Consider the following 13,438-nt stretch of genomic DNA (forward strand, 5'->3'; position numbering starts at 1 on the left):
CCCCTATTATTCGTATGTTGCTTTGTTTCATGTTGTCCCAAAGCTCCCTTAGGCTCTCCTCCTGTCTTTTAATTTTTTTCTCCAATTGTAGTTCATTTTGGGTGTGTTTTGCTTCCCTGTCTTCTAATTCGCTAATTTGGTCCTCCACTTTTCCTAGTCTACTATTAAAGCTTTCCATAGTGTTTTTTATTACAACTGTATCACTCTTCATTTCTTCTTGATTCTTATATAAGTTGTTGATTTTTTTCATCAACTGGTTTATGAACTGTATGACCCTTATTCTGAATTCTTTTTCTGACATATTGCTTGCCTGTTTCACTCAGCTGCTTTTCTGGTGAGTCCTTTTCTTTCCTTTGTGGGTTTCTTTGTCTACCCATTTTTTAATCTCACTGATGGATCTAGATGTTGAATCGTGAGGGGGCTGCTCCTTGGGTGGCAGTGGCTCCTTGGGCTGCAGTTGCTCCTCATGCAGTCATGGCAGCAGCTGCTCCTCAGTTGGCAGTGGCTCCTCTGGTGGGTGCTGTTCGCAGCAGTGGCGGCACCTCTAGCTGTTGTGGGGAGGCTGCTGGCACAGCTGCTGTTCCTCAGACAGGGGTGGGCTGATCATGAGGCTGCTGCTCCTTGGATGGGGGCGGGCTGAGCATGGCCACTGTTCCTCAGACAGGGGTGGGCTGCTCGCATGGCTGCTGCTCCTCAGATTGGGTGGACTGCCCATGTGGCTGCTGCTCCTCAGACAGGGGCAGGTTGGTCACGTAGCTGCTGCTCCTCAAAGGGGTGCAGGGTGTGGGCTGCGCACAGCTGCTGCTCCTTGGATGGGGGCGGGCTGCACTCCTCAGTTGTGGGTGGGTTGCTCATGCAGCTGCTGCTCCTCGGATGGGAGCAGCTACTTGCGTGCTTGATGTTCCTCGGACAGGGAAGTGGGCCGCTCACACAGCTGCTACTCCTTGGACAGGGGCAGGCCACATAAGGCTGCTGCTCTTTGGCCTGGGGCAGGCTGCTCGTGGGCTGCTGCTCCTTGGACAGGAGCGGGTTGCTCACATGTCTGCTGCTCGTGTGGTTGCAGTGCCCTAGGCTTTCTCCAGGCGTCCTCTGCCCTTCCCAGCTGCAAATTGTCTCACCAGCTGAGTCTCCTTCGCCAATTTGGGGTGGATGTTATTCATTTCATCTTCTCATTCTATCTGCTCTGGGACAAGCTCGGGACACGTCCACCTCCTCCCACCTTTTAAAGTACAATGCAGGTAGAAAATTATCTTTAGAGAATAAACCATAGAGAAATACATTGGTATTTATGAATAAATATGCTACTTTACATTTCACAAATGTTTTCCTTCAACTCATAAACACCTAGCAAGGTAAGAATTATTTCAATTTAATCATTGTGGAACTAATGTTCAGAAGTAAAAATAATTGCTTACAGTAAAATAGCCAGTAAATATTATGCCTGGGACTTTAGTCCCGGTCTTGTAACAGTCACAGATGCATTTTCTTTCCTTTGTGTTCCGTTCTGTTCCTGTAAATCATTCCTCATTCCCCCAATCCTCAGACATAGCACATGTACACAGAAAGCCCCATGAAGCCTACCTTTCATTGTCCATATTCCTGTCTATATTTGCTTCAGCAATGGATTTTCAATAGTAAATTCATACAATAAATTTGATCCTATGATATTTACTCTACCCTTATTATAAAAAGGATCAAAAGACCCAATTTCTTCCATATTGCCTTCAGGGCTAGATGTATTGTCCACTTGCCAAGTACGAACTGGACGAGGATAAACACTTAACACACCACATATGATGGAGCTGTTTGTGTTCCTCTTTTCATATTTTATCACCAGTGTGACAAAAGCTAAGGGGGAAAAAGAAGGGCTCTTGGGGAACTGTCATCATTAGCTTCTTGGTAGGCCATCTTTGCAGAACATTTATTATTTTAATATCCATGCAATGGAAAGATAAGCTTTATGAGCAAAACTTGGCAGTCACTGAAAGGAAAAACAAAACAAAAAATGTAGAACTGTAAGATCGTGTATGGTTATCTACAAGTGAATAAAAGGGCATTCATGGATACATAGCAACTAGTGATCTCAATTCTCTAGAAAGAACAATAGAATGAAATCTAATAGCCTCGCTGAGCAACCAAAATGTGGGTGTTTAAGTCTATAAACTAGCGTTCATGCAGCACTCTGCACTCCTCAGGTACTGGGTACTGACTCAGTCTTTTTGACATTATTTACACATTATTCTTAGATTTCTGAGTCAAGGTCTGATGCAGCTAAATAGGACAGAGGGAGAAGGAACAGTGCTGGGTAAAACAACGCATTAGAAAATGCCCTTTCTCCAATAAATAAATGAATAGATAAATACAATTAATATGGGCAAGAGGTAAGTACAGTTGACTCTTGAACACAGTGCTTGTGAACTGCATGGGTCCACTCACCTGCAGATATTTTCTTTTATTATTATTTTTTTTATTGTTTAAAGTATTACAAATAGTAGCCCTGCAGGATTCAAACCCACATTCTTCAAGGGTCAACTGGCCATTGAGAATACATGTATGTGAAGGGCTGGCTTAAGTTTTAGGCAGATTTTCCAATGCATGGGTGGTTGGCTCATCTAATCCCTGTGTTCTCCAAGGGTTAACTGAATAAAATATTAAAATTAACTGTACAATTTCATATGAGCATTTTCATTGTTTTCCAGTGTCCATTGCTGCCATTCTGTTTTCATTCAGAAACCAAAAAAAGTGCAATTTAAGTCAATAATTCAATATTTTTAAGATATCATGTTGGCATAAATTTTTATGATTGATGGTAGTAGGTACTGATAAGACTAAGGGGAATGTAGATGCTCTTATAATGCTGGAGGAAGTAATGCATTAAAATATTATATCTGATTTTTTTTTCTTCAGATCATTTCTCTGTGTTTAGTGTAAGATTGTTAATCTCATTAACTTTTCCTTGCAATGTAAAACACTGGAAATGCTTGCATATCTACCAATGGGAGAATGGGTGTGTCAATTATGGCATGTCTAAACTATGATATACTACTCATTAAAAATGAGGTTGATTTGTATGTATTGACTTAGGAAGCCCCCTAGCATATCAAATTAAGAAAAAGACACTTCAGAAAAACATGGAATTATATCATTGTTATGTTTTGTAAAACCTTACATGCATACTTACCCCCCACCTCTACGACCACTTTGTGATTTTTCTAGCTGTTGTTTCCACATAACACATATAAATTCCTTCATCCAAATGGCTTAATCTTCTGAAAGGTAGGGAAGCATTCCTGTTGTGAATTTCACTGAGGAAGAGGGTGTCCTGGTTGTGTATCTGGAATCTTGCTTTCCCAAATGGTCACTGTCTTTGTAGTATGTATAAACATCATGTGATTCCACCAGTGAATTAAGACTTTTTCTCCCACTCTCAAATGATCAAGGGAGAATTACATCTTCCTCAAGTCTTCCAATGACTATTTGTTCACTCATAGTACTAAAATGATTGAAGAAAGCTGGAAAGACTGTGTATAAAATGAGCAGTTATGAAGAGAATTAGTGATGGGTACTTATCAAGGGTTATGTTAGGACTACCTAGAAGAACTATTTTAGGTCAGCAGCCTGATCATTAACAGACACAGCATCAAGAACTCCTGCTAGTCTAATTACTAGAAACAAGCTATAAAGCTCTGTGTTTGAGTTACTGCAATTTTAATAGACTATCTGTTTGATTCATTGTAGCTATGAGAATTGTCAACAGCCTAAAGCGTAGAAACATTAGTTTGCTCCCGCCTTGATCAATAGTCTCATCTCTCCTCTGATCCTGGCCTGCTATAGTTACTGGAAATTATGTATATCATGTAATAAAAGACTCTTATTGATTTTTATTCCCTGAACACATTTACTTTTAACACCTACTATAACAATAACAAATTAGTTTATCCAGCTAGCTAGAGCTAGCAGGCCCTAAAAGATTAGAACATGCTTAACTTGGTTGAGTTAGGAAATATTTGAGTGCATAGAAGATGATGTTAGGTTCAGAAATCTGTTAGGAATATGCAGATATTAGTTTCAAGTGAGGGAGCACACAGGCAGGAGGAGTCCAAAATGGGCAATGAAGTGACTCATTTATTTTGGCTTTGGGAAAACTCTCAGGCTATCCCATGAGTTAATAAAAAACTAGTAAATAAATGTTATTCTGAATATAAATGTGGAAGTCCAATTTTCCACTTTAGAAGCTGATTTTAAAAACCAAATGGATTTATCAAAATCAAGGATTTTTGCAAAGAAGATATACTTAGCTACTTCATAATCATTGAAGCCAGAATCCAGGTTCTTTGATCAGTAGGTTGAATGCCCTATATCAGTATATGAATTCTATGATATTAGGACTGAAAAGCTTAGCTTAGCTTATGGACAATGTAGTAAACTCCTTTGGACTCTGGACAAGGCCACTGAAGATGGGGGAATTGGGTGCTCATATGGCCCTGTCACACCTTTTTCCTCTGGCACTATTTCCACTCTGCCATGTCCTACTTCTCTTCCTCAGAGAGATTATTTATTTCTGTACAGTGTTATAGGGATGTGGTATTATGCTGAGAGAAAGACATGGAAAGTTGGGATACAAAAGGAGTGGTTTTGTTGACCTCCCTAATTGTTCTACTAAACACCTCTAATATTTTATCAGTTAATTAAAAATGCCTAGCAAAGCTAATAATGCCTTCTGTCAACTGTTGAGTAAGTACCAAGCCTACACCTTTAAAAAAAATCAATCAACCAATCAATCAAATTTGCCTTTCTAGTGATTTTATTTCTGGTAACAGATAACAGATTAGAAGAGTTTTAATCAGAGTAGGCAGGAGAAAATACAATTTTTAATCTTCATGCAGACTTTTCATTAACTGATCTTTTAGAAAAGTTCACAATGTATGGCTAGAGAGGAAACAGCCACCTTGTGCTGGGTACTCATGTTCCTCTTGAATATACAAATAAATAACACTTGGGTATATTACAAAGGAACTTACTTTGAGATCCGCTTAGAGATATTATAAGAATGAGGAAGAGAGACAGCACTGCCTGTATCTTGTAGAGGTCATGTTAGTTATTCTATTAAAAAGAAGCAAAACATGGATTTTAAGAGCAAACAGGAATTAGTAAAGGAAGTGACTATATATAGATTAGTAAAATAAAATATGGTTCATCCACACAGATAATTCTTCTGCAGCCATTAAAGCTGATCTTAAAAGATGGCTCAGTAGCATGGAAGGGAGTTCTTATAGGAGAAAATTAGATTACAATGCAACTTTTAAGTAGCACAGTCCCTTCCTAAAAGCACACGCATTTCTGCACTTCGGAGACTGACATGACATATGACTAAATGTGCACTAGAATGTTAACTCTGGAGAGCAGGTGTCACATCTAAAGCAGCATGTTTTTAACCTGACTGCATATTCCTATTACATAGATCTACATAAAAATTGGAAAAGCAGCACAAACATATTAAAATACAATTAGAGAAAACATTTGCAATATGACACAGTTATCACTCCAATAGCTTCCATCTTTCTCATAGCAGCAGGTATTGAAAAATGGCTGTTGAATGAAAAAAGATTTGGAATACATCCAAGGGTAGTTCTCTAGATAATAATATTTTTGTCTGTTATATTTAAAAAAATATTTTTATTGATTTCAGAGAGCAAGGGAGAGGGAAAGAGACATAGAAATATCAATGATGAGAGAGAATAATTGATTGGCTGCCTTCTGCGTGCCCCCGATTGGGACATGTGCCCGAATGGGATTCGAATAGTGACTTCCTGGTCCATAGATCCATGCTCAACCACTGAGCAACACCTGCCAGGCTTTGTCTATTATTTTTAAAGCTTTTACAATGGACATGTATTGTTTTTACAGTAAATATACTAAAACAAAATTCAATTTAAATATTAAATGCCAATGATGTTCACTATGGTGTTACTTATAATGACACATGGGAAAAAAAACACTTGGAAACATCCTTAAGTGTCCAATAATAGTGCAGATCATAAGGCAGCCATTAAAATCATGGTTTACAAAGAGTGTTTCAAAAGCTTTAAAAAGTGAGAAAATATAGATGGCAAAATGTATAAACACAATGTAATTTCAAATAAGTAAAGTACAACTTATTTTATCTGGCGATGGTATGATAGATAATTTTTACTCTTTAACAAATATCCTGTTTAAAGAACAATATGTAATAATTTATTTTAAAAACCTCTGAAAGAAAATCTTAAGTAAATCATTTGGGAGCTCTACCATTACAAGGTTGTGTTTTTTATTGATTTTAGGGGTGGAGAAAAGAGGGAGGGAGGGAGGGAGGGAGGGAGGGAGGGAGGGAGGGAGAGAGAGAGAGAGAGAGAGAGAGAGAGAGAGAGAGAGAGAGAGAAACATCAATTTGTTGTTCCACTTATTTATGCATTCATTGGTTGCTTCTTGTAAGTGCCCTGACTAGGAATCAAACCCACAACCTTGGCATATTGGGATGCTGCTCTAACCAACTGAGCTATTTGATTAGGGTGCAAGGTTGTGTTTTAAATTTGTTACAGGGTATGAAATTTAAGAATAATTAAAATTATTCTAAAAATAAAATTAGGTTTCTTCATTACATTTAATCAAATTAAAAGCTGGTAGATTAATAATTTATACTTTCATTTTTACATTTTAAATAGTAGAAAAAAATAATTGGTACATATTCTTGGAAGAACGCCTTTATAACATGACTGTACATTTCCAATTATAGATAGATCTACATAAAAATTGGAAAAGCAGCACAAACATATTAAAATACAATTAGAGTAAACATTTGCAATATGACACAGTTATCACTCCAATAGTTTCTATCTTTCTCAGAACAACACCTAAAATGCTTGGCAAAATAAAAACTTAAAAAATAGTATTAGTTATGAAAATAAGACCTTTATATTTCTTCCTGTAGATGTATTTGCATTTATAATATATGAAAAGATATATTATAATGATTATCTCTGAATAGTAAGATTACCAGTAATCATTAAACTAATTTCCTACTGCAAACATATGTTAATATGTAATAACTTTTTACCTTTATAGGCTATTAAAAAAACAATTTAAGATTTAATAAGTCTCTTTCCAAGCAAAAATCAAATCCTCCTGTTTAATGTACGTTTAGGGCATTTCATGTTCACTGCCTAGTATAGGTTCACTTTCCCATTCTCCAAAATGACTCCAATAGTTGCTACCTTTTCTTGAAATTTATAACACCCCTTTTCCCATCTCCATTTCAGCTGGTGCTCTTGCTTCATTAATTACTCCCTCATCCCCCTACCACCAATTTAGCCTCCTCTTTTCCAAGTCAAACCCTTCACTATTGCTCTCATCCCATGTATTTTTTTTTTGCACCTAGCAATTTATCCCTGAAATTATATCTCCTTTCTACTGTATTACCATGTTCTCTCTCCCTACCAGATCAATCCCATGAGCATAAACACTCCAATACATCCCATCTTAAGAACAGAAAAAAACAACAACAATATTCTCTTCCAACTTTTGATTAGGTACCCATCTATTTCTAAGCTCTATTAACTTCTTAAAATAATTGTTTAAATAGCCATTCTAATTTCCCCTTTACAATCTCCCCTCCATCCACTCTGGGCCCAACTGCATGACCTGTCATATCTGCCACTGCCAGTGTGACCAAGAACTTCCATATTGCCCAAAACAGTGGATACAATTTGTTCTTTTCTTATCCATCTCACAGCAGCATTCAACATAACCAGATGTTGGAAGATTCTTCTCTTTGTTTCTGGACCACCACATTCTTCCAGTTTTCCCTTCCTCACGGTTGCCCCTCCTTAGCCCTCTCCTGGGCCTCCTCCCCAGCTTGTCCTATTTAAGTGGAAATATGGATATTCTCAAGGCCTTATATTTTCTCTATATTCTCTCCCTAGGTGAGTTCCTCTATTCCATAACTCTGAATGCCATCCATATGCCAAGGATTCTCAAACTTATCAGATATTCAACTACCCATTTGAGCTGTTTATTTAGATCCCTTATAGGCATCACAGAATTACCACGAGCCCTTGTTTCCACTTCATTCCCTTTACTATTGCTCCTTATCCTACCCCAAACATGACAACAAAAATTACCCTGCTCCTTCTCTAGTCTTCATCTCAATAATTGATACCAAATCCTCCCAGTTGTTTAGGCCAGGATCTTAGAAATCAACCTTGACTCTCCCTTTCCCTCATGACCCATATACGTATAATACATTAACCAACCTTTTTTTGCAAATGGATTAATCTCCATTGTTTGTGCACTTCTCTCCAACTCCATCATTACCATCCTACTCCAAAACACTACCATCTCTTACTTAAATATCTAAAATAGATACCTGGCTGGTTACCCTTTTCTATTCTTGCCTCCTTACAACCCATTGTCAATATAGCAGCCAAGAGTCATATTTTTTAACTATAAATCTTTCTATGACATCTTCCTCATTAAATCCCTCCAGTGGCCTCCCACCACACTCAGATCCACATTCTTTTTGTTGTTGTTGTTAATCCTCACTTGAGGATATTTTTTCCATTGATTTTTAGAGAGTGAAAGGGAGGGAGGGAGGGAGGGAGGAGGGAAGAGAGAATGAGAGTGAGACAACCATGTGAGAGAGACACATTGATTGGTTGCCTCCTGCAGGTGCCCTGACCAGGGCAGGAGATCCAACCTGCAACTCAGGTATGGATCAATACCCTTGACTGGGTATTGAACCTGAGACCTAACAATGCACAGACCGATGCTCTAACCACTGTGAAACACCAGCCAGGGCCAGATCCATATTCTTAACCCTAGCCTACCAAGCCTTTGTGCTCTGGCTTCTGGTCCTGCCTGTCTCTCCAGCATCTCTTATAAGAACCCACAACATACATTCCAAAAGACTAGTGAATACAAGTGCTCCAGTTCAGGGGTCAGCATAAATATAAGCCGAAAATTAGGCATTTAAGAACTACGTAATTTATGTCTTTTGAAAAAATGACGAATTATAGTAGCCAGTTTGTCATCTAAGATTAACTGTTCTGGATTTTTTTTTTTTAAACATGCTCAACCTCTTCTACACAAATGCTTGATTTAGTGCTGCTGAAATAATCTCAGCATTCAGCTAAGTGAGGCAGTGAATGAGTATTTGGCCCTATTTTATGCCTAAGTTTTATTTTTAGACATCGATTTTCTTCCCCAAAAGCAGCAGAAATCTTCCACCTTGGATTAAACTGAAGTTACCCAAGTTGCAATCAGCACCCTTACAAAGGCTTCAAATGTTAGAAGCATCTTGTTCTGGTACATTTGGCTAGATTCCAGATGTGGGGCGGGGGGAAACAAAGAGAGGCAGCCTCTGTAATAAAACACAGCAAAAAGAAAACCAGATGCGAAGGCCAATCAGACAGAAAAGAAAATTGAGGTCACTCCACAAGCATATAATAAAGAGAACAGAACAGCTATCCTGTACCCATCTTAAGAGCTCCAGACCAAATTGACTGCAGCCATCAGCACTAATTGTAACAATGATGACAACTTCACTGTGTTCTGGCCAGGTTCTCTAGCCTACACTTCAGTAACACTCAAAACTAGTTCTGGTCTCATAACTGCTGGCCTAGATGTGACCAGAGCCACAGTGCAAGTCAATTCTCTTTTTGAAATACAAGAGTGTTTCCCATCACTTGCATCATGCCGGTTCCCATTATGAATTCCTTCAGGAAGAGCAGCTTCCAGGGAACTACATTCTCTGCATCGCTTTTAAATTCACTGCCTCTCCACAGTGCTCATGGCACGAAGCCCGTTTGTGAAAGAAGTCATAACAAAAAGGAAAACTCTTTGTAGCATCCTGGGGATGTCTCCTTGGCATCCACTTAGGTTTTAATATGATTGACTTTGTGTTTAGATAGAAAAAAGAACAATTTTAGGATCATTCTCATTTTACTCAAAAAAACCTCCCCTGATGTTTTACAGTGAAAATCTGCCACTTAAGGATTTATATATTGGGTTGAAACTTTGAAATTCCAGGGGTACTGTGTTTGCTCCAGGCTGTGTTTTTGTGGGGGGAGTTGTTCTTTGTTTGTTTGGAACCAGGTTACAGGTATGTGCTGGTACATTTTGGGAGTGGTGTAGAGGTACTGTGGCAGGGCAGCAGGAGTGAAGGAAAAGGGGCGAGAAACTGGGGACAGAGGAAAGGCGATGCGAGGTGGCTGTGCCTTGTTGGCTAAAGGTTTAGAACAGAAAACAGGGCCTCTTGCCCTGTCACAAGGGAAGACCTCCAGCATCCTCTACACTGGCCACAGCACCTCCGAACAATGTCAGATGAAGAGAGCAAAAGACATTTACCTGTAGGTTTTCTCCATTGGTTTTCCCCATGGGGCTTTAATGCTCATGTCCTTCGCGGTGGTGCACCTGGCCCTTCGGGACAGCCACGGAGGAAGCCAGATATCATGCCTCACGGTTGGCACTTTGAGCCTGGAAATATGGGGCAGGAGGAACCCCAGCCTCTGTGAGTGTCCCTGGGTCACAGCAGGACTCTGTGGCTACAGCAGCTCCCACGTGGTGGGTACAATGGAGGCCATTTGGAAGTCAGCCTCCCCAGGGCCGGGGTCAGCTGCTGAGGGTTGGAAATGAGGCAATGGCCCTGGGGCAGGGCCTCTCTGTTCAACCACTTGAAGGTCCAGGAAACAGGTAAGGCCAAGAAAATCTAGGGAGGCTCATACATTGGGTCAAATGAAAGCAGCTATTTCAAAAATGACACACATTTAATATTTGATATTATGTATATTAGCAGACCATTAATCACCTACTCAGACCCCCGTGGTCACTTTTATCAGTTCAGTTTTCATGCACACATTGCTCAGCTACTGCTACCTGCTCAGGTACTGGAACCTTCCTCAGCAGATTGCCCTTAGGTGATGGAAGCTGTGGTTCTGGAAGTTACAGTCCTTCCCCACTGCCTGCCCCAATGATGGCTTCAAGGCAAGAGACAACCCATGGTCCAGACGCCCCCCTGGGAATGAGGCTGAGACTTCACTAAGAGCCACATCCTCACTTAGCTTCTATCTCTGCCCCATCCGGCTTCCCACACTTCCTTACAGGTTTCTCCTGAAAACATTCCCTCATTACTTATCCACAAATCCTCACCTCCGGTGTGCTGGGTCTTGGAGGCAGAGCCCCAGACAAAGCACGTGGATAGGAAAGCACAGTATATAGGAGGGACCAGGGCACTACTGTGCCTCCATGGGCCATTTTCCAGTTCAGACCCTGATCACAAAATGTTTCTTCTTGCCAGAAGGACAGGTTATGTAATCCTCCTCCACAGTGCTCTATGCAAGAAAGAATATAGCTGAACAGAAAGGGCTTTTTGCTTTTTTGCTTGTTTGTTTGTTGTATTGGTTTTTTTTTTAGCAAGAACATGTAAAGCCAACACAACAGACAAAAGAAAACGCCAGGGTTAACAAGGCAGATGGCCTACAATTTGTTGAAAACATAAAGGCAGGAAGCAATTGAACAAGACTATTAAGTGAAGTGAGTTTTGAGCATGTGGAAATGTAAGGCCAAGGCTTTCTGGAATTAGTGGCCTCTCCCTCTTTAAAACACACCAAGAGCAGCTCACAGCACGACAGATGCCTCCGGGAAGCTCGTTTGCTGTGTCTGTGTACTTCTATATCCATCCGTTTGGTGTGTTATCATCATTAAATAATTTTAACTAACTATTATGCTAGTTGACCTTAATCAGAGGGTCAGTCTAACTTGGTGTTTCTGCAACAACTAAGACGAATAAGATGAATGCTTTGGGAAGGCTAAATAAAAGCAAGGCACAAAGAGGGAGGGTATTGGATTCTGGTATTGGATTAGGTGTGGGCGGGACAATAGCAAAAGACTGAAAGCAAATTGCAAAGGTCTAGAAGGAGCTGGAGTCTTTTGTATCAATCTGAAAGCAAAGGTCTCTGGGTACTTTCAAGAAACAAAAACTGGAAATGCTGGATGGTGCATTATTGATTTTGTCTGTGCAAGAAAGATAATTCAGAAAATCAAACAGCGGGCCCCCTACTCAGAACAAAGCCTTGATGCCCTGTACTCAGAAAATGAGAAAATAATGGACATTTTCATATTTTAATGTTAAAAACATTCAAAATATATAATTTGGGTACCTTTTTAAAAAAACAAAACAAAACACATACCAGCTACTGGGCCTAAGTGAGTCAGCTGTAAGGATTTTGACTAAAGTAATAAAAGCTCTGAAATATGAGTTTTCACCACAGATAATGGGAGACAAAGTCTCTCTAACACAGAGGAGGAGCCGCAGTGCACGAAGGTTATAGAATCTGGGATCCACTACAATGGACTCTCCCTCATGTTGGTTTCAGTGCATCACCAACTTCTGATATCAGAAACCCATGCTATGAGGATCACAGTTGTCACATTTAAATAGCATATGGCATAGTAAGTGATATATTCAGTGTTCCTTCTTCCCCAGTATGAGATTTACCATCCTGACTCAGTCCCTAGGTCTTCCTTTCTAATCCAGAAGTAAAGACCCCCTCCTTGTATCTACATGTCAAGAGGGTGGGGTGGAATGACCTGCAATGGATGATCAGAATCAACCAATTTCAACATAACTTATTCCTGGCAGCGCACCACTCCCAGCTTTTATTATGTGATGCTTTCTAATGGACTGCTTTCTGGCATGTGCTTATGCCTATGTACACCTGAATTAGTGGCTTTCAGTCCTCAGAATTGAAAGCTGTAGCTCACCTGACCAGCTGGTGCACAAGAAAAAAAGACTGCTGGCCGAGTCCCGTGCACATGGCTCAGTGGGTCATTTCAAAGTAGAGCAGTTATCAGCCTGGCTTTGTACCAGTGAGTTATCTGTACAGCTGAGTCAGTTCTGCCAAATAAATTTTGTTTGTAAAGCACCATTGCCTCATCCCTACCTCCTACTCACAACCCATTCCTAAGTTAGAGTCAGAAAATGTTGAAGTTCTGAGACACAAGGGAAATGGAATATTTCACTTTCCTTATGGGGAACCCATTCTCACCCAGCAAGCCTACCATGTTTTCTGCCATTAAAAATATACAATTTGAAGCTCTCATATGGGTCACAAACTATACAGGGATGAGTCAGTCCCTAATCTCAAAATCTCAGTCTGGTACCAAAAGATAGATGGGTTATATAAACAAATAAGTTATAGCACAGAGATACAGGCAGCTATAAGGACTCCCACCAGGCATTACCCAAGGACAGAAGAAAAATACTTGAGCTTAGAGAGGTCAGGGTAGTAAGGGAAGCTTCTTGAAGCCTCAGTTTTGAAAGGCCAAGAAAAACTGGCCTGTAAGGAAGAGTAGAGGGAAGTGAGGGGAGGAAAGATATTCTATGCAGACAACAGGACAGAGTTAT

At 39.9% G+C, this 13,438-nt stretch overlaps 1 protein-coding gene across 1 annotated transcript; it reads right to left on the reverse strand.

Annotated features, from left to right (window-relative positions):
* Positions 1–1,306: 1,306 nt before the first annotated feature.
* HHLA2 (HHLA2 member of B7 family) lies at positions 1,307–10,410 on the reverse strand (the record flags this gene model as incomplete). Its single annotated transcript, XM_079766319.1, is given in 7 exon segments — positions 1,307–1,344; positions 1,582–1,603; positions 1,607–1,848; positions 2,517–2,532; positions 3,230–3,318; positions 3,321–3,426; positions 10,381–10,410. Coding segments are annotated over 7 exon segments (543 nt in total).
* Positions 10,411–13,438: the final 3,028 nt, after the last annotated feature.

This window comes from Cnephaeus nilssonii (genome assembly GCF_951640355.1).
Source record: "Cnephaeus nilssonii genome assembly, chromosome: 3".
Lineage (NCBI taxonomy): Eukaryota > Metazoa > Chordata > Mammalia > Chiroptera > Vespertilionidae > Cnephaeus > Cnephaeus nilssonii.